Here is a 22,293-nt window from a genome sequence, read left to right on the forward strand (position 1 = left end):
CAGGAAAATTACTTAGGTGAGTTCCCCTATGTGTTAAAGAGGGGTAATATTGGTATTTTACCCAGTGGTGTTGCAGTTAATTTTCAGGAAATTTTTCTACAAGATGTACAAGTACAGAGAATTCTTAATTATTTTCATTTTATGTATTTTGTGTTGCTTTGAATGCTATGTTGTCAAATCTGTAAGTACAGATGATGTATTCATGACTTGCATTTATATTTTCATGTTCTGAGGCTTGCTATATTTATGTCTCTAATTCCCTACATGCTTTTCTTTGATGTTAACAAATTTAACCTCATTTCCTCTATTAATTCTCTCTATGTTGTTCTTTGTGCAGTTCAGACAGGTGGTCCAGGGATACCAGAGGAAAAGAAGGTTGAAGCTCAATTACAAAGTAAGGTGTTCTGTCTTTCAACTTATCTGACATTTTAGAGATAAAGGACATCTAGCTCTAGGGCCCCTTAAAATTAAACTGTGTTCGTGTGCTACCTAGCAGTAAAGTTAACTTGTAAAATTGTCCAGAGTTAAGAAAACTTGGGAAGAGACTGGGACGGAAGGAATTTAGAGCTGCATTGAAAGAAAAAGGTGCAAAGTTGGTACTGAAACTAGAATTTAATGCAAGTAATCTGAGCAAGTCCATGACTGTCGTAGTCATATTAACAAAACACATTGTGCTGTGGATAAACGGCATTGCAGAAGAACCTGTGCAGCTATTATGGGGAGATAAAGGTTCAAAGTAGAAGTGGTAACAAAATGAAATGTTTCCATAACATCAAACTGTTGCAAAAAGTTTTATATGTGAGTTTCCATCTGCTGTGGCATAACAGATCTTGTGGAACAGTGTGAGAGAGTTCTCAAAACTGAATATCCAGGTGACGGTTGTCTTTTGGCAATGGCACCTAGAAGGCTCGTATGGGTGTTCATATATGTAAATATATGTGTCTCAAGTAAGATATTCCAGATAAGAATATCAATCTATTAGATATCTGCTTGTTTTGGCTTTTACCTACTAAGTTTCTGTCAGACATTTCTCACTGATTTGTAAGAATGCAATTGCTCATTTGCTAACAGAGAATTTTTTGTGTGTGTGTGTGTATCTTACAGGATGCTCCATAAGTGCAATGACAGATTTAGTTTTCCTGGTAGATGGTTCGTGGAGTGTAGGGAGAAATAACTTCAGATATATTCTGGACTTCATGATTGCCCTTGTATCAGCTTTTGACATTGGAGAAGAGAAGACGAGAGTTGGAGTTGTTCAGTACAGTTCAGATACAAGAACAGAGTTCAATTTAAATCAGTATTTCAGAAGAAGTGATCTTATTGATGCAATTAAAAGGATACCTTACAAAGGTGGCAACACAATGACAGGTACAGATTTCCCACATACGTGTTTATTCAGCATTTCATTTTATAATTCAAACTTGCTTTAAATTCTAGTTCATTCAAGCCTCATAAAGCACAACTTGTGGTGGTGTTTTTAGGTGAGGCTATTGATTACCTGGTTCAAAACACCTTCACTGAGTCTGCTGGAGCAAGAAAAGGCTTTCCCAAAGTAGCAATTGTCATTACGGATGGAAAAGCTCAAGATGAAGTTGAAATTCCTGCAAGAGAGCTTCGCAACATAGGAGTTGAAGTTTTTTCTTTGGGTACGTTGAGTTTTTCTAAGGAATGAGAGATTAGCATTCCTAAAGAAGTTAGTTATGTATTTTGCTGATTGTGTGTTTCAAGAATTTTGCTATGCCACTCTTTCCATGTGTGTGCTTTGAAATGGGTTGTTTGCACCCTCCAGTGTGGAACGTACCAGTTCTGTTAATTTGATAGTAATTCTGTAGGTCCTACACGGAGATTAAGATGGCTGACAAGCACAGTTTCAATCTAGGCCTTATTGAAGACAGCACGTTATTTTCTCAGGTTGAAAATGAAGTATGTCACCTCATTGTGTTAATAATTATTTTATAGTTTGATTATTGATAATGACAGAAGACAGAACTGAATTAAACTCAGCTTTACCCCAGGATATTTTGATACTTTATGAACACATTCACAGGTGTCTGTGTTTTATGGTCACTTAACACAGTCCTGTCTATTGCAACTTCTAGGAATCAAAGCAGCAGATGCAAAGGAACTCAAGCTGATTGCATCTCAGCCTTCACTGAAGCATGTGTTCAATGTGGCTAATTTTGATGGAATTGTGGATATTCAGAATGAAATTATCCTTCAGGTGTGCTCTGGTGTTGATGAACAACTAGGTGAACTGGTTAGTGGAGAAGAAGGTAGGGTGCTTTATATAAATATATTTATTGACTTCAGTTTACTCTGGTGCATGTTTAAGGGTCTATCTCCACTTCCTTTGCTTTATTTTTGGAGTTTGATCCGTTGTCTTGTTTAGTAAGTGTGGAAAACAGATCTCAGCTTTCAGCATGTAAATAGAGAACAGAACATGTGATGCAGTAGATTTGGAATAGCACCATTATTCCATGATTTCAAGGGTAAATGCAGTGATGTGCAGTTATCAGAGTCTCATAGAGTTAATTTGGACACAGGCATCACTTCTATGGAAAAATGTACTAAAGGGAAAAAAACTGCTTGGTGAAGGGGCAAAATATGTAATAGGTTAAGAACTGAGGAACGAAAACTGGAGAATGCTGAGAAAACGTGAACATCAAGCTGTATCATTGCAGCTTTCTGGCCCTGTAAGACTCTAAGTAACTAGTTATTCTTGGACCATAATGACAGCAGGGATGACTCTACTGTTATAATGCTCTGCTCAGGCTCACACTCTCTACTGTGTTTCTGTGGGTGTAGCTCTCATTTCTGATTGAAACAGTATTAAAGCAAGACAGCATTTCTCCTGGAACTTCTACTACACTCAGGGGGCCACAAATGTATTGCTCATATTTATTCCCTCTCATTGATGCCCCATTTGGACTGTCCAATAATTCACTTGCGTTTATTTATGTTAAAAAAAATCTGATTTTTAGTAAAGATTAAGCAAAGATGACTAAATTTTTCCAGAAATAAAAATGTGCAAGAAAATATGTTAATAATTGTAATTAATATTTTGGGTTTGCTTTTGATTTCTTTCAGTGGTGGAGCCTCCTTCAAATCTGGTGGCTACTCAGATCTCCTCAAAATCTGTTAGGATCACTTGGGATCCATCCACAAGCCAAATAACTGGCTATCGGCTTCAGTTCATTCCAATGATAGCTGGTGGAAAACAACATGTACTGAGTGTGGGACCTCAGACTACTGCTCTAAATGTTAAAGATCTCTCTCCAGACACAGAGTATCAAATTAATGTTTATGCAATGAAAGGACTGACCCCCAGTGAGCCAATAACGATAATGGAAAAAACACAACAAGTAAAAGTTCAAGTGGGTGAGTTGGGAGCTACTATGTTATTTTCACACAGTAGCTTTTTGTTGTTTAAAACTCTGATGCTTGTTTTAACACCATACCTTTATTATTCATGAGAAACAGCTTTACTTAGAATGGTTTATTTCCTTTGTAAGCAACCGGGTATGATATATGAACTGCAGATGCAGTTGTAATGCTGTGGCTATTGAATATCTGTTTATAGTGGTAATTCTGTTTCTTTACAGAATGCTCACGTGGTGTGGATGTAAAGGCTGATGTTGTGTTTTTAGTGGATGGTTCCTACAGCATTGGTATCGCCAATTTTGTTAAAGTAAGAGCCTTTTTGGAAGTTTTAGTTAAAAGCTTTGAGATATCGCCTCGAAAAGTACAGATAAGTCTTGTCCAGTACAGCAGAGATCCCCATATGGAGTTTTCTTTGAACAGATACAACAGAGTGGAAGACATAATTCAGGCTATTAACACCTTCCCCTACAGAGGTGGATCTACCAACACAGGCAAAGCGATGACATATGTGAGGGAGAAAGTATTTGTTACCAGCAAAGGATCAAGACCAAATGTACCGAGAGTCATGATTCTTATTACTGATGGAAAATCGTCAGATGCTTTTAAAGAACCTGCAATAAAGCTGAGGGATGCAGATGTAGAAATATTTGCAGTTGGTGTGAAGGATGCAGTGCGTACAGAGTTAGAAGCAATTGCATCACCTCCTGCTGAAACTCACGTTTACACAGTGGAAGATTTTGATGCCTTTCAAAGAATATCATTTGAACTTACACAGTCTGTCTGCCTACGGATTGAGCAGGAACTGGCTGCTATAAGGAAAAAATGTAAGTAACAACTATTACTTAGAAAAATGTAGAAAATTCAATTAAAACAGATATGAACCAATGTTTTGTGCTTGTAGTTAACTGAAGAATTGATATTGATGAAATTGTCCTTATACAAATGATAGTTTTAATAACTGGGGATTTGGTTCTCGTCTTCAAACATATTAAAAACAACGGGGGAAATTAATGGAGAAATTGAGATGAAAAAGTTATTGGAGAAATATTTTTTCCCCTCCCCTCCTTGATACCTAGAAAGCTATTAAAGTTTGTGTCTATCTAGAATGACTTCAGCGGATGTACTCTGCTTTTGCATTCGATGTCTTGAGTAAAACAGTTACTTACTAGGGCTATTCTTCTTTAGCTGTACAAAATAGCTAGTAGGTAGTTAGTCTGCTCTTGTCTTTTAGAATTTCAAAGGCAATGAACCAATGCCAACACCTCCAAAGGGTAATTTGATTAATTTTTAGGGTAAAACGAATGGCCCTCTGAAATGGACTTAGACAAGACAATTTGAGACAGGAGATGCTAGGTGATATTAATCTCAATGTAACTGTAAAGACTGAAATGAAGTAGCACATGAAAGTCTTCACATGCATCCAGATTTGGTGACCTTGGATAATGTTTAATATTTAGAAGATTTCCAAATGACCAACTTTTGGTCAGCTAAAGTTATTTATGATTATTTGCAGCCTCAGTGTCCCTACCTATGTTTAGTAGAACACTAACATTGAATAGTCCCCAGTATTGAAAACCCCACTCTCTTTAAAAATAAGCCTTCTGTTTCAGGATAGCTTTGAGGAACAAACCAGCAAAGCAGCCTTTGTTTTAGAGGGCTCAAGCAGTCTTAACATCCCCACTGTTAGGCTGACTAGGCCAAGCAAAACAAGCCCAGGATGTCAGGTTTGTGTTTGTGCCTCATGTCAAGTTCCTTGTTTCCCCTTTGACTCCATTCCTGAAAAATTACTGGGATTTATTTTGTCCTATTTTTAATATAGATTTGAAAAAACACAAGGATTCTTAGTTCCCATTGAGGGCATAATGTTATTGCTGTTCATGGGACATATGAAAGAGGGAACCCAATGTGGTCATCAGATTCTAACTTAAGTTTCCATAAGTACATTTTTTCAGATAGACTGTTCGCATTTGATCTGGAAATCACTGAGTTGGTGCTTCTACTCATGGTCATATGATTTGGGACAACCTAGATATGATCTTTATGAAATTTGATAGCTATAAACAAGTATAGAAAACAAATACTGTTGTATGTGCGACAAAATATCTGTTCAATTAGAATAAATCAAAGTATTGAGGGACATTTTTGACTTATTTTAGAGATCTTGTGTTTAAAAAATATAGTAGCAAGTATGCCTCATCTGTGTGTTTTTATTTCCTACAGCTTACGTACCTGCAAAGAATATGGTCTTTTCTGATGTAACATCTGACAGTTTCAGAGTGAGCTGGTCTCCAGCTGGATCTGAGGTTTTGTCCTATCTCATTAAATATAAAGTGGCGGTCGGTGGAGATGAGTTCATTGTTTCTGTACCAGCTTCAAGTACTAGCTCAGTTCTCACCAACTTGCTACCTGAAACTACTTACGCAGTCAGTGTGATTTCTGAATATGAAGATGGTGATGGCCCTCCCTTAGATGGAGAGGAAACCACCTTAGAAGGTAGGCTTTCCATTATTCTCAGTCACAAAAAGGTTGGATGTTCAAATAAGAATTTACTTTTGAGAGAATGGCTGTATGCGAAACAGCCAGCTAAGGCCAAGAAGCTATACTGGTATGAAGGATGAGAATAATCATTACTGCATCTCGGTGCATTTAGTAAAGATATAAAATTCCAGCAGTAGGCCAACATTAAATTGTTAAGATTGGATTTTATTTTATTTTCCTTGAGATGCTGTTTGTCTGTAGCGACCCATTTTTGAATGATGTGTTGTCAATAACAAATTCACTGGCATGTATTAATCTTAATCTACGTTTAAGTTGGACTAGATGATTGTTGTAGGTCCCTTCCAACTGAACTATTCTTCTCTGTTTAATAATCATGACTCTGATGCAGGAATGCATGTTGACTTTAATACATTTAAAGTCCAGTGTGTACCTGTGTAATCTGCTGTGTTTACATCTAAGTTACATTAATAGAAATTCTGTTTTGTATATCATAGACTTAAAGGGGCCTGAGTTTTTAATCAACTGATCAACTGTTTCTCATCAGAACTTCATGGATCTGATCCAATAACTCTTACTGATTCAAAACTTCCATTGATGTCAGTGTGAGTTTATGTGATCAATGGCTGTAAATTTAAGCATGGTAGCTGTACTTTTTCTTAATAAGAGTTGCCGTGATGCATTTCCACTGATTTAAGGGAGAAGGATGACAGTAAATTTGATTTTCTATTTCAGTAGTTGAATACTCAGCCTAGTCTAAATCATGCTTTTAAAAATATCGATCCACTCTTTCTCATTATTCCATGCTGTCATTTGTGACCTTTGATGACGTAAATGGTTCCAAGGGAGCAAAAGAAACAGCATGGAAATTTGTTAATTGCTCTTTCCTCTTAGGACTGATAGAGATACACGTTTATAAAATAGCTTAGTTTGGATGTTAAGTTTGGAAGATACAGGTTTCACTGTTGGTGCGCGTATTTCCATGACTGTACCAGTCAGAATGGTTTGGCCACACGTAACTTTCCCCTTAGGAAAACAGGCAAACTCCTGGCTGATAGAGTATGTAGCTTGTGCATGTAAGGGACAGGAGGAAGAATAGCTTTAATAAAAATAATCAATGTTCCCATGTTGTAACTGATGTTTCCTTAAATAATTGTGCATCTCTATCTGATAAAATCCCAACATGTCTGAGAAGATAGAGTTCTTCTGCAATCGTGTAAACAGCAGCAGCTCTCCATGCAGATCTAGCTATCAATTTGGGCCAGACAGCTTTCTTGGCAGCTGGCCAAGAAACCAAAGGTTTCAGGATTTTAAAGAATTTGAAATTGAGTATTGTGTTTCTGATTAGTAGAAAACAAGTTCCTTTCTTTAAAACTAGGATCATTAATTGCTCCACTCTTAACAAGTCTGTAATTTAACACTGAAGAACAATGCTTTTGGCATTCCAGTTGAATTAGACTTTAGATAGTAAATCATCAAAACCAAAACTTTTTTTGCCTAAATGACAATGCTACATACTGCTAGGCAACTTGTAGTACAGTAAACCTTAATATCTGTTGGAAAAGTCAAGTCCTTTGGTGTGCCCATTGAGCGCATATGAAATGACCTGAGCTGCTATATCGTTTTTCAAGGAGCAGGCTAGGTTAAATCATTCACAACAGTTTTTACTTAATTTCTGGGATAATGAGCTATTTCTTGTCTTGGAGTTTGAGACTTAATTCGGAAGCCTTTTTTAAACTTTAGATGCAACTCATATTGCAATGAATATATTTTTTGTTGTGAAAATTTAACTGAGATAGATTATTTTTATTTTTCCTGTTCCATTTACCTTGGTCATTTCTTTGAAATAAGAGAGCTGCCTGTGTGTAGTCAGGCATATCTGAATAACTATCTGTAAATGGAGATGGTGCAGAAGGAAATGGCCATAGCAAAGAAACCTATATGGTTTGTTGTGTTAAGAAATGTCCCCACTATGCCCAAATGTCATTTACACAGTTCAGTTCTACTGTTATGCTAAACACAGTCTGACTGTCTTAAGTTTCAGAAGCGGTTGTATAAACTGGGATTAACGTACTTTTGAGGACAAATTTATTAACTGCCGATTGCAACTCTGGCCCTAAATTTTCAGAAATGACTAATGGTTTGTGTGACTTAAAACAATGTGAGGGCAATATAAGCTCTTGTTTTGGTAAATTGGATGAGCTAACAGAATGGTTGGAATGGTTTCATTGCAATTATTACTTGATTAAAAGCAAATATTTACAAGCTACATGTGTATATTTTTTGTAGTTAAAGGTGCTCCTCGAAACTTAAGGATAACAGATGAAACTACTGATAGCTTTGTAGTTGGCTGGACCCCAGCTCCCGGAAATGTTCTTCGGTACAGGCTTGTATATAGACCGCTTACTGGAGGAGAAACAAGACAAGTGACTGTCTCAGCAAACGAAAGATCAACTACTCTGCAGAACTTGATCCAAGATACAAGATATGAAGTGTCTGTTATTCCTGAGTATCAGTCTGGGCCTGGGAATTCACTAAATGGATATGCAAAAACTGATGAAGGTATGTGATCGATGCTGTGAATGTAGTAAGCTTGAGAAGAACTCCCTGTATGCTGACATACTCATACTGAAAAGAGAATAATCCATATTAGCCATTTGTATTATCCTAGATGAGCAGGGAATTACTCAAACCTAGTGGCGAGGTAATTTAAGAAAATATAATTTATCAAAATTGTAATATTTTATTTTAAAATACAGTATATTGAATCTGCAACACCTAATATAGCAAGGTAACTTGAGTGAAGAAACTACCTGTATGTTTAATTAACTGTCCTCATGGTTCTTCATGTTGTCAATGATAGAAATTACATTTCTTTTCAGCAAATTCAGACCCTGTTTGCACTTTGCTCTGAATGACTAGCAAGGAATGAGTGAAATGTTTTATTTACTAAAGTTATCACTGTAGCCTTAACTTGCATGAAAACTTATGATCCTTTAACAGGTATCATGCCTCATTAAAAGAAATCCTGAGAGTACAAAGACATTACGAATGTCCCGATCACTGATGAAAGTTCACTGATATTTTAAATATTAGAAACTAGAAAAACTATCATCAAAAAGAGCTCTGTAGGCAACCATAATGTGTTAATTTCACATTTCATTGGTCATCTTTGACTTGATTCTGCAGGCAGTGGCTTCAACATGGATCTTGTCATGTTGAAGTTGAACATATGTTCAGGTGTTAGTATGCGTGTTCCAGGATTTAGCCTGTAGTTTTAACAGAAAAAAGAATAGGAGCAAAAATACTTTGTTGCACATTTTTGCCTCAAGAGGATGGGGACGGAATTGTACAGTCCTGATTACAGCGATGTTATATTGTAGCAGTGGTAGCACAGGCTATTCAGGAATTATTTTTTCAGCATGAAGTCCTACGTTGTGGTAACCTAAAAAATAAACCAAGAAATGAAGCTTGCTGTAACTTGTTTTCAACATCTTTTGACATGTGCAGTTCGAGGAAATCCAAGAAATTTGAGAGTTTCTGATGCTACGACATCAACAATGAAGCTGTCTTGGAGTGCTGCTCCTGGCAAAGTGCAGCAGTACTTTATAACATACACTCCAGTCGCAGGAGGTGAAACTAAGGAAGTGACTGTGAAAGGTGACACTACCTCTAAAGTGCTGAAAGGCTTAGATCAAGCCACTAGGTATGCATTGACTGTGTCTGCCTTGTATGCCTCTGGAGCAGGAGAAGCCCTTTCTGGAGAGGGAGAAACACTTGAAGGTAATTATTCATTGTTTCTGTACAGTCATTAATTTAATTGATTGATGCTTAAGATGTCTTAAAGCGCACTGTGTTCCTGAATTTTCTGTAGATGTAAATACATGAATGAAAAATAGGCATAAAGACACTCTCCTACTTTGAAGGGATTTTCCAAACCTACTGTCTATCAGAAAACAGTGGGATCAAATCACTGGTTGTGGAGAAGACTCTGGGTCTTTTGAAAAATGTATTGTCAGAAGCACCAACCAAAACTGACTGTACTTCCACATCAGACTCTGTGAAATATTTTGTCTTATAACTCTCAACTTCTGAGCAGTTTTAGTGGCAGATTGTTCTTAATTAATTAAGGATTAAGGATTAATTAATGGGGTTAAAGTGTCTCACTGATTTGAAAATTTGCAGGCTTTCTATTGTACTGAGATGGAAAGATGTACAGGGACCATTTTTACATTAGTGAAGCAACATCAAGTCTAGGCATAGGAATAACGAATCATCCTGCTTTTAACTAATAGGATTAAGAACCTGGAGCTGAGCTAAGCATTAACGGAATGCTGGCAAAGGTGTAAGCGGAGCCAAAGGCTTTCTTATAAGGAGAGGAGGCTACTCTCACTCTGCCTTGAAGTGGAGAATTTCCCAGACTTCTTCTCTGTGAGCATTCTCAGTGTCATCTGTTAATTGTCAGAGGATAGGGACAGCTGCCTCCTAGGCCATGAAAGGAAGTGTGACTATGCTCTGTGCTGGCCGGGTATGTATTGCTAAAGTCTGGCACTGCAGCTGTGTAGGCATGGTACTTGAAACATTTTACAGATAAATTATGTGGAATTAAAACTCGTCCATTGACGCTAGTGGAGTTATAGTAGGGATATACTTGGCTCTCATGTTCTCTATCAGTTTCACTTTTTGTTTATGACATAGTTTAGGAAATAAACCAGAAAACGTATTTTAAATAGGAAACTGTTAAAAAAAAAAAAAGAAATCCATTCCAATGATTCACCAATGTGCTAAATTCATCCCACTAAAGTTTAGGCACTTAACTGAATGCTGCAGTTTGCAACATGGACTCTCTAGGAGTCTTCAGTGATTGATGAAGAAAGGCAGATACTTCCAGAAGGCAGGTAGTCCATCTGAGATCTCATGTTTCCTTCAAAGAAACATTTCTCTGTCCATTGACTATAGAAGGAACAACTGAGAGCTAGGCACCAATTCCCTGTCGGCCCCACTACCTAAGTCTCAGACAATGATCCAATCCACCTATTTACATTGAGACAGGGTGCAGGCGTCAGAGAATTGGGCGCCTTGGAATTTTTGCTGAAAGTTCCCTAACTTACTCACTTTCACTACCCATGCGAGATCCAAAATGCTCTTTTTTGTAGGAGAAAAGAACCTGTCTGCTGCCCAGAACGTTGCTGAGATCCAGGTAAAGGAGAACAGGTAGCTGGATTCTGCCCATATTCTCCAGAAAAGCCAGGGGTGATCAGGACTTGCTGAACTTCCCTGTTGGTGGTGGTGCTGCCACTTCCTTCTGTGTCATATTCTACTAGGTGTTACACTTTTTTGGGAGGAAGAGGGATTGTAGAGATGTAGGCCTTAGTCAGCCTGGGAGAGTTTGAATTCACATCTTCATATCCCAGCAGATTCACAAGGCTAGTGTATGCTGGGCAAGTCTCCTTTACTCTGTCCATTGAACCTGAGCCACTGTATGTCCAGGAATGCAAATATCACTCTCAGAGCAAGAGAAGACTGGATCTCAAGTGGACAGAGGAGCCTGGCATCCCTGCTTTTTTTTCTATGCTGTCAGTGGAGAGAGGAATGCCTCTGTCTTCCTTTGAAAATCTTGAGAGGCGTCTGTCTCTGTTAAACAGACTGAATTGTCCGCTTCCTTATGGAGGTGCCTCAAATTTTAGTGAAGGGTTGAGTAAGTTGTTTACATTTAGTGGAAAGGTTTTCATTGAGTATCTTCATAGTAAACTCATGAGAGATTCTTTATTAATGTGGAGCTCAACTGTGTTTCAAATTCATAAAATAAACTTAGCTTTTTATCCTATCACAAAACTTGAGCAATAGAAAAGAGAAAAGTCTTTTAAGGTGTTGCCTAGAGCTTCAGTTAAAACACACTCCGAACAGAGAGAGCAGTGAATGAAATACAGCAGAATTAAAAAGATAGAGTCATCAGAAAACCAGAATTCAGTCTCAGGTAGAGAATGTCTTGTCCTTTCAGTGCTCCTCCTTCCCAGGAGGGCTATGATTCTGATTTGGACTTTCTGCAATGATAAATTGTCAATAAGAAGAGTCAAAAATTTAAAAGGATAGTTGACTATAGCTCGGCAATGGGTTTATATGCAACCAGATGGAGTTTTAAATTCACGTTGCACTTGAAAAGACACAGAAGCTTTCCCGTAAGAGGTTTTACTCTAAGAAACTGAATTAAAACCTTATGTCTAAAATTCTGTGACAGATTTTATTTTGTGATAAATATGAATAAATGAGCATCCTGTCACTTAACTGAATTACTTTTTATTCAGTTTCTCATCTGGGAGGAAACCTAATTAAAAATTACTTTTGTCATTTTGAGAGGTATAGCTTTGTGACTCAGAGGTATATCCTTTGAAGGTTCAGCTCAATTTGAAAATCCTATCAGGGTGCGCTCCAGAAAACATTACTCTTCACATTAAAGCTGTCTATTAAATTTTTCTTGGTTAGATAAAATGTTAGTAAAAGTATATACAGATGTCAGTCATTATTGGGTGATCAAAGGTAGAGAACAGAGTACGAATTTCTGTTTGCATGAAGAGACCTAAATCATGATGTTTCCTCATGGAACATCCACCCTGTATTTCAGTCATCAGCATATCTGCAGTTTCATGGGGTAATAAAAATACTTGAATTAGGCCAAAACTCTTTGGACATGGTCCATAGATATTTTAAAAAAGACTCTCTGACTAATGGTATGAAAGGTTCTCAGAATATCTGTTGAAGTACATATAAGACAATATTTCACTGTATGATACTGTCTTACCACGTTGAAGGATAAAAAGACAAAACCGTTGAGGAAAACCAGACAATTAAGAATAAAAGAGTTGCAGTTTTGGAACTGAAAGGTAACATTCAAACTTCAAAGCTTAATATAGAAGTTTACTTGAAAAAAGAAGTCATGCTGCCTGTGAAGCTAAAATAAATATGATTTGACTTGGCTGAAGAGTTACACAGGTCAGTGAAGTGAATACTTGACTATTAGATGAAATAACTTGTCTGACTAAGGCTAGGAATGGAACGGATCTTAACTCCTGGAGAAATAAACTTATCAGCAGTGATGATAAAAAAGCTGTGAAAGGAAGCATAAAAAAGTGTTTAGTATTTCAGTTAGTTTTTCCGTGAGCCATAGTGTCTGAGAAACAAAATAGTGTGGTGTGTGTTTTTCATTGCCAAAAGCACTGAAGCACTGAGCACTTAAGTATTTTCCTGTATCAGGAATCCCAGTGGGGCTTACTTGATGTCTTCAACATATGAATTCTCACCAAACCTATTTGGTCAGTGATGTCATAGTTGCTGGCCACTTCAGTTCATCATCATATCAAGAGCTAGACTTGAGATTGCCTTTCAAACTGAGACAGTTAGTTTATATGTAGTCTAAGAGGAACCAGTTTGAGTGTAGTGAACATTTCAGCACTAATAGGAAAGTGAGAAAAGAGGAGCTCAATACAGTAGCTTCTCCAGCTATCGTAATAGTCAAGTGGCAGGAAATGAAAAACTGAGGCTCTCAGATGTTTATGGAATTTTACTGAGTCACTAAAGGGTCCCCTGTGACTAAGGATGTAGACAAACATTCCTACTGCCTTCAGTAATGATTTTTTTTGCTCTGCATGTAGAAGGAGAATTCACATCAGTTACTGTATCTCAGTTGCAAGGGTAGCCTTCAGCAGAGAGAGAAAAAATGATAATTTTTTAGACGACTCTAACATGATTTGCAAGAACATGTCTGCCCTGGTATTCATTGAAGGTCTTTCACTTATGTATGTTATCTCCAAAGTAGTCTGGAGCAGTTACAAATTGCTCTTGGAAGTTCCTCCTCTTCCACTGTTTTGCACTACACCACAGTTTTTCAGTGTGTTAAAGTGGCTTGTTTGTTTCAGGATACTTGAGAAAATCAGTCCACACAAACTCAGCAAACATACTGTGTACTTGATATCGTTTACCAGCTGGGTAGCCTCTGCTTCTCCTTTTGTTTTTCTTTTTGCTAAGTATATGCTTACCCTTATTGTTTCTCCACGTAAAACAGAGAGGGCAAATATTCCCCCAAGTAACTGTAGATAATCTCTTTCATAAACTGTTTGCATAGCTATTTGGTCCAGCCCAAAGATAAACACATGCCAGAGGATCAGAATTTTATGAACTGTTCACAGACAACACGGTATAGACAGTTTAACAAATGAGTAATCAGAAAACTACTCATTTCTGAGGGTGCGGTTCCATACCTTACAGGAGAGAATGTTTTTATTTCTTTTTTTCTTGTTTATGGAGTGGGAAAAGGCAAACAATGTTTTTGTCCTTCTATTGAAGGAGCGTGCTTTCCTTCTTCAGTAAACCAGATTTCAGAAAATTTATAGTGCGCTGATCTTTTATTCAGCCTCTTTCAGTCACTGGCTGATTTTCTCTGCAATTATGAAGTACCATCCAGAGGTGAAAGTTCTGGAACTTTATACTGCACTAAACATAACTGCACGTGCAAAATATGTGCTGTAGAAAACTGTCTACTTTTATCCTCTCACTTTCAAAGGTGCATGGTAATCCATCACTAGGCAGCTTTGGTTGGAGCCCTTCTATAAAGGTGCCATGGAAAAATTTTCCTCAGACACATTTTGTTGGCTGTGATTCCCCTCAGCTCTCACAAAGTCGTTGAAACTGCTGAAGTAAATTAAATCAGTGAAGGCTGGCGTTTGCCGTGTGGTGAAACAAGGCTTGTGACAACTGGAGAAACTAAACGAATTAGCGCTGGTGGTTATATTTGATGATAGGCAATACAGATCAAAGAACAAGCAAGAAACACCCACAGGAATGCCACAGGGTAAAGTCTCCCTCGTATCCCCAAACACCCCAAACAAACCATTTAGCTTTCAATTTTTTTGGAGATCATATGATCTTACTCAAGTCGTTATACACCAGAAATAAAATACAATGATAAACACAGTGTGTGCAGTGAGCGTAAATGCAACAGACAGTGAGCAGTTTGCAAGAGCTACTGTTTTTCTGATTGGTTTTTTAATAAGAGAGGTGGTTGCAAGTCTGGCAAGAATTTGGTTTTCTGCCTAAAAGCATGCTGTCAGATGAAGAGAACATACTGTGTGTTAGCTGCTAAATAGATTAACTTTCATAATTTGCAGTTGCTTTAAGGAGAAAAAAATTCATTACTAAATTAAGCAATCTGCACAGAAGTGTTTAGTCCTAATGAATGTCTGAAAAGTTTGAAAGCTGCAGATCTGTTTTATGAGTGTCCTTTTGCTGGCAGTTACAGATTTTTCGGAACAGCTTGAAGAATATTTCAGTTACTGACTCTAAGCAGAGGAGTCATTACACTTTTAAATACAAGTTTCAGAGAAATTTAGAAAAAAAGACTTTTTTTTTTTTTTTTTTTTCAGAAAAAGATTGAGTGGTCAGATTCCCATCTTGCTTGCATTGAGAAATTTCCAAGTATTTCCACTTATATCTCAGTTAGGTTCCTAGGCTAGAAACACTGTTGGTGTAAACGGATGTAGTTCTTTTGAAATAACTGAGACTGCTAGTCTACATTAGCAGAGATGTCAACCCATTTTATTTCTTACTTTTGTACATTTTAGAATAACCAATAAGAGTGTGTTATATTCGGGTGATAAATTTGAAAGATAATTATGTCATAGTCTCTTGCCCTTTAGAAAGAGAATCTTTATGTTTCTGTGATATAGTGTCCAATCCAGCCATCCCATTTGACAGGTAGCTGTTTGTGCTGTGAGAATCAGGCCATACTAAAGCAATATATTGAAAAAAAGTTGTCATGACTGATTCACTTCTCAGTTTTAAGTTATTTTCTGTTGTTTAAATTTCTTAGAGCTTAGGTTCGAGGATTTTGAGTAGGGGCTTTCTTTTAGGTCAGAAAATGGATAGTAGTTATTTGATAAAGAAATTTCTTTTTGCTGTTTCTATGGTAACATAAGAATGCTTTAGAAATTAATGACCTCCTACAGGCAGAGTAGTACAAATTCAAGTGACATTTTGTTACAATGAGGTTTTTAGCATATCACAGGGAATTTACGTAATGTGCAGACTGTGTAGTGCTGCTTCCGTCCTGACAGAAACAAGGACTCAGTGTCCTCGGGATATTTAATGCTGTTTCATGCATTTTTAAAATTATACATTCCAAGATTTTTTGAGTCTGACATTTGAAACTGACTTTTGATAATCTGTGGAAAATTATCTTAGTTTTATACAGGAAACAAAATCTATATCAGAAAAAAATTAACACGGGAAGGTTGAATGAATAATAAAGATATCTCTAGACAGTTGAGAGTAGTATTAACTGATTACTGTTGGAAAAGACAGATAAAATGTTAAAGGGACTGAGTATGAATTCCCATTGGCTTTATTCTAGAGCAGAGACTCAGGAGCGCTCTGGCCAAAGTCCCTCTGTTTTGGGTCAGAACTCTCCTGGTTCGCATCTCCTGACCTTTCTGCATTCCCAGTAGCAGAAGAGCAAGGAACCTGCTCTAACAAGGTCAAGTGAGCATTCCCTTTGTGTAGCAAGTCCTTGGCTCTCCCCTGCACCGCGTCCACATCCGCTCTCTATGTGCCTGAGAGCTGGTACTCCAGAAATAACCAATGACTTTGTGGCTCGGAGGGAAAGAAATCAAAGTGACTGTCTCCTCCAATGCTGAGGAGAATTTGGCCATTAGAGTAAACCCTTAAAGTGATTCTTCTACCACCTCATCTGATGCTGACTATCCTGTTGTAAACAAGGCAGGACTCAGGTCATAAAATTTTGGTATATGCCTCTGCAAGAGAATGCTTGTTTATTTAGTTGATTCTGACCTTTTAGGATGCTGGCTTAGATCGATCCTATGTTTAACTTAAATGAAACATGGCTCTGCATGAAATTTACTGCTGCAGGTTGATTTTGAAAGCTGATTTTAAGAGCACATACAGAAAATTGTTTGAACTTCAGGCCCAAACTGCATGCACAACTACCACTGAAATCAGCTGGAGTTGTGTAAATGTTTCTGAGGGGAAAGGCCATTTGAATAAGGCCATGTGATTTTTATGAATGTCAACATTTTAATTTTAGCTGATTCACAGTCTTGTTTTCAATAACAACAGTGATTGCTGGAGAGCTATGGGAAGCGAGCCAAGTAGACACAGGGAAACTGTTTTAATATTATATTGTGTCTCTGGCATACTATAGTGGAAAAACTTAATATGGAAACTGGACATTGCAGAAGTTCAGGACTGAGTGTAAAAGCACCTGACTGAAAGTTACCAAGTTAATTTTTGAGAGTGTGTCTGCACTGAGTGATGGTAAAGATGTACAAAGGACTGTAGGCACACGGCAGCTCTGAGCTAAAGACTGCCGAAGAGAATCTGATAGCCTGAAACTGGTGACTGGCTTGCTTGCCCAGGCAGGGATGTGACCTGTTCATGCAGTACTTCGTTTTACCACGTACGTGCTCACCATGGCTTACAGCTGTGCTTTCGCCAGCTGGTTTGGTGCTCCAAAGCATCATAGGACCTAATGCCTGCTAGGGGATAATTTTCAAAAACTAGCTGCTTCCTCACATGCTGATGACTTGAAGGCTGTATGAAGTGATGGGCATACTTTAACTTCCATTTCAAGTCAGGAAAAAGCAGGAGTCTTTTGACTGTTAACTACTTGCCAGCCAGCCAGCCAGCACTTTTCTTTCTTACGGTGTGCGTTGACTTTCCACCCTCCTTATCAATCCTATTTAAACAAGCAGGCAAGAAGCAGATGTACAACGAGTGTTTCTGAACACGTGAATGAAAGAACAGAATTACTGTTTAGGTGTAAGAATTGTAGATTTATTCTGTTTTGGTGCAACATAAGCAAGGTAACTCACTATTTTGTTTAAATCCAAGGAAAAAATATCTGATAGGTCCAATTGTATGTTTACTAGTCACTACATTATACCGGTGTTATTGTGGAGCATAAATATGTTTCTTGACTCTGAATGTAGCAGCTTAGATAATACTTGATGGAATCCTAATAATTTAAGACTTACAGTTGGACTGCAGCTTAAACACAGCTGCTCCCCTAATACAAAAGCACTTACGGGAGATCAAGTGAAGGAGAAAAAAGCTGTCAGTGAACTTCCACCTCACACATGAGGTGCAAATCAAGTTAGTGTGTTATGTTAAAGAAATGTTCTCGGTTGCAGTGTAACACATAAAAAGTCTAATTTCCTTTAGTAGGTAAATTGTCTTGTCAGCAGTTTCCAACTATTTGATGTAAAATTTTTCCATTTAGTTCTAGTGGTTTGGTAGGAATCCCAGTCCCTTTTCCTTCTCTTACCTTGCCTTATAAAAAAGATATTTAGTTCCAAAGGATATTTCTTTCAGAATCAACATGTTACAGTAACTGGTGTTCATTACAGTCCATTCCAAACAAATTATTTTCCTCTGTTATTTAATGACCTCAATAATGACTTAATCAATAATGGTTTTAAATATGCAATTATTTTTGCAGTGTTTCCAACATATATCATTAGCTGTGGCGTCTAAGAGTAGTCTTGCAAAAAATTCTGCTGTGGTAGCAGATACTTTAATACTGAAATCATGTTGTGGCAGAGCCATGTTTTAAAGTAGCCAAAATAAAGTGACTTGTATATTTATATTACATTAAAATATGGAAAGAAAGGTTTTTATTGTGAGACATCTGTGCATTCTATCAAGTTAGGTTTTCCATATTTTTTCCATTTGGATTGCCTTGATATTTTTTTTTTATTGTATGAAAAAGCCAAGATTTGGGAGTAGAAGTTTAAGAGCAGACAGAAAAATTGGTGTAATTTACTTTTGAAGGCAAATCTTTTTTTCAGGCTTCCAGGAAAATTGGTCTTTGGAGTTTAGATTCTACCCTGGCTTTCATTTAATGCAGTCACTGAATTCAGTGAGACTGCGTGAAGCAGAAGGTGAATCAGGCCTTTTCACTGTAATTTTTTTGTTGTATGCCACTGGTATTGTAGTGAAATGATAAACAAGTGAACTTTACCAAAACCTCTGTATCTTAGCCTTTTTTTTTGAAGAGAAGATGCCATAAACTGCAGTGATTTATATTGTGAGGCTAAAAATCAGTTTGAAGAGTAAAATTGTAAGTACTGATGTATAGTTGGAAGGGAAAAAGATTGCCTCCAGAAGAACATGATGGGATGTCCCAAGACTGTGAATTAAAATCAGAAAAAACCCACAACACATGCTCTGCTAGCTATATTTGAAAGTCAGCTTTGTGATTGGAGTGGTACCCTCTGATTCTGTCGTTTGCGTAGCTGATGAAGCTTTATTATACTGTAAGCATTATTTTCAGATAGGCTGCAACTAATTTCCATTCGTCTTTAAGCCAAGTGGGATTCTTTCACGCAGTTTTAATGAAGTTGTGCTGGCAATGGTATATTTCCAAAATGAAGTCTTTCTACAGGTAGTTCTGTTTGCTCCTGTGGGATTATATTTGGAAATGTTGCAGATTTATGGCGGAAGTGAAAGACAAATTAATACGAAAATTGAAAACATAGTATATGACTTTCAGCAACTTGTTGCTCAATCTTGGACTGAAACTGCTTCAGGCTTCTGAAAGTAGTGAAGTCTGTCCTTGCAATGAGCTTAAGCAATGGAAATTGGATAGACATTGAATTTGTGTTCAAAGAATTTTGACTATGGTTCTGTGGTTGCTGTGTTATAATATAGGGATATATTTTTATCAGTGGAGATAAAACTTAACTGTGATGCCAGGAGGCCACCACAAGTGTTTAAGTCCTCTTGCTAAGCAATCTCTCAGGAATGTCCTGTAGGCCACAGAGGATACACACCAAAGAACTGAGTGCTTCTATGTGTATGTGGACCTGGTTTTGTAGATCCCTTTTGCAGATTTTGCTACAGTGGGTTATTGCATTAACCCACCAGTCAGCGTTCCTTTCCTGCTATCAAAAGCCAGCCACTGAAAAAGGAAAATTGAACATATGTTGCAAACGCATGTTAAATGTTAAACAGAGGCACTCCTTTCAATGCACCACTTTAGAGCAATGAGCTCCATTTTTAAGCGGTGGAATTACTCTGGTGTGTTAGGTGAGACTCACGCATTCAGCTGACAACTGGATTTCACAGACTAATGAGCTGTTTCCTTCGTTCCAAGCTGGCTGGAATAAACTACAGGGAGGAAAGAGGTACAAGTTTTATGAATGGAAAGATGGATACTGTTTTCTACTGTAACTGCAGCATGAAGCAAACACTCTGCAAGTCAGTTGTAAACATAAAATGAAATAAGTGATAGATCTGGTAAACAGTAGTGTGGAAGATAAAAACAGTATTATTAAATAAGAAGATAAGGTTGTCAGAGAAAGGACTGTTTCACTCAGGTAAAGGTCTCCTTTATTTACTCCCCAGAAAAATGTTGTGCATATGAGATGAAGATGAATGAATGAAATAAAATTATTTACTTGAGAGTTAAATATTACCTAAATGAGCTGTAGCACATTTAGGCACTGGCTTCATTTCAAGTCTTTGATTAATGAACTTTTTTACTTTGCATATTTTAAAGCATAACTGCTAAGAATCTTACACGGTAAGGGATAGGGTCATTCATATTCTACAGTCAGCTTTAAGCATTTTGTTGAAAAATCCATCAATTTTCTCTTGGAACTACAAATATATGTTATTGAAACTAATATTGAGGGGAAAAGTTTGGTTTGGTTCTTATGATTGTTTTACTTCTCCATTTGTACTTTTCTAACTTTTGCTATTTGTATTTTAGAGACAATTTACTGTTTTTTTTTTTTTCTTGCAGAACGTGGTTCACCACGTAATTTGATTACCACAGACATAACTGACACTACAGTTGGGTTGTCATGGACACCAGCTCCAGGAGCAGTTAGTGATTATAGGATAGTATGGAAATCACTTTATGACGATACAATGGGAGAGAAGAGAGTCCCTGGAAATACAGTGGATGCTGTGCTAGAAGGCTTGGAGCCAGAAACTAAATACAGGATTTCAGTATATGCAACCTACAGCAGTGGAGAGGGAGACCCAGTAGAAGGAGAGGCTTTTACTGACGGTGAGTGTAGTACAACATTACCATCGTTTGTAACTTTGTGTTCTTGATGAAATTATCATATTTTAAAAAAAAATGGACCTTATTTTTCTTCATCTTTTTTTGTTCTGAAAAGTTCCCTCAAACCAAAATGCCACCTCAGATCATTCAATTCTAGCTTTTTGTTTTGTTTGACTGTTAAAAAAAAGGGAAAATCTCATCTATGCCATGTAGGTTTGGATTCAGGAAGAATTACTTCCACCTTAAGATGTGATTTTGTCTGCAAACTACTCTGAAGTCAACATTTCATAGACTTGGTGTGACTGCTGGAAATTAGGTGGAATAAATGTCTTTAAACTGAAAGGGTAGAGTTAGATTAGATATAATGAAGAACTTCTTCACTCAGAGTGGTGAGGCATTGGAACAGATTGCCTGGAGAAGTTGTGGATGCCCTATCCCTGGAAGTGTTCAAGGCCAGGCTGGATGAGGCATTGAGCAACCTGGTGTAGTGGAGGGTTTCCCTGCCCACGGCAGGGGGATTGAAACTAGATGATCTTTGAGGTCCCTTCCAACCCAAACCATTCTATGATTCTATGATTCTATGAAATGTTATGGATACAGAGGAAAGGTGGGGTAAATTCCCACATAATCAATGATTTTCCTTTCTAAGCTGTTGCCCTTTCCAGTCTTCACAGTCCTCAAACTGATGCTCACTGGGTGATTTTGGTATTTGTTATTTACCTTTCCTGAGGCTCTTCTTTTTTCTTATTTGATAAACACTATGTAGTATTAGTCAAAGCAGGTTCAAGCCTCTCCTGCAGTGTAGGCAAAGTGAAAAACACTGAGGAGCTAGGAATAGTTTGTTGCTGTATAGAAAGAACTGGCAAGTAGAGGAGGCAGAATGAATGAAGGGATGCCCTGGATCAGCCTTGATGTGTATGTTTGCCTAAAGGGGCCATGGGAAGACAAAGCCTGAGAGAATGCTCTGGGAAAACATTATGTGTGTTTACAGGTTATTGTACTTCTTGCTAAGCATCTGTTTTGACTACTGTTGGAGACAGGCTGCTGAACCACTTTAACCTTTGTCCTTGATCCAGTATAGTTGCTCTTAAGGTCTCACAAGAGTAGTAATTGCTGCCATTGGTAAGAGCTGACTCCTCACAGTCAAAGCGGAGTGCTGTCCCACATCTTCCTTCTTTCATCAACAGCAGCATTAGCTGTCCAGCCTTTTCCAGGTTAAGTAGGCAGCTTAGCCGTATGTTTTGTTGCTCCTCTCTTCTATCAATAGACCTAGACCTGAAACTTTCTAGCATCACATCTTTCTGTTGCAAACACAATCAGAAATTCTCATTTCCTAG

The 22,293-nt window shown here is 37.6% G+C and overlaps 1 protein-coding gene across 1 annotated transcript in view; it reads left to right on the forward strand.

Moving 5' to 3' along the window:
• COL12A1 (collagen type XII alpha 1 chain) overlaps window positions 1-22,293 on the forward strand; it is a 99,403-nt gene that overhangs the window by 9,877 nt on the left and 67,233 nt on the right. Inside the window, exons 4-13 of the mRNA XM_086608271.1 lie at window positions 338-394; window positions 1,105-1,368; window positions 1,482-1,646; window positions 2,100-2,273; window positions 3,088-3,378; window positions 3,603-4,205; window positions 5,602-5,874; window positions 8,167-8,439; window positions 9,388-9,660; window positions 20,690-20,959. Coding sequence (XP_086464397.1) covers window positions 338-394; window positions 1,105-1,368; window positions 1,482-1,646; window positions 2,100-2,273; window positions 3,088-3,378; window positions 3,603-4,205; window positions 5,602-5,874; window positions 8,167-8,439; window positions 9,388-9,660; window positions 20,690-20,959 — 2,643 coding nt within the window. The remainder of the gene's footprint in view (window positions 1-337; window positions 395-1,104; window positions 1,369-1,481; window positions 1,647-2,099; window positions 2,274-3,087; window positions 3,379-3,602; window positions 4,206-5,601; window positions 5,875-8,166; window positions 8,440-9,387; window positions 9,661-20,689; window positions 20,960-22,293) is intronic.

Source organism: Tauraco erythrolophus, chromosome 2, assembly GCF_009769465.1.
Source record: "Tauraco erythrolophus isolate bTauEry1 chromosome 2, bTauEry1.pri, whole genome shotgun sequence".
NCBI classification, from domain to species: Eukaryota; Metazoa; Chordata; class Aves; order Musophagiformes; family Musophagidae; genus Tauraco; species Tauraco erythrolophus.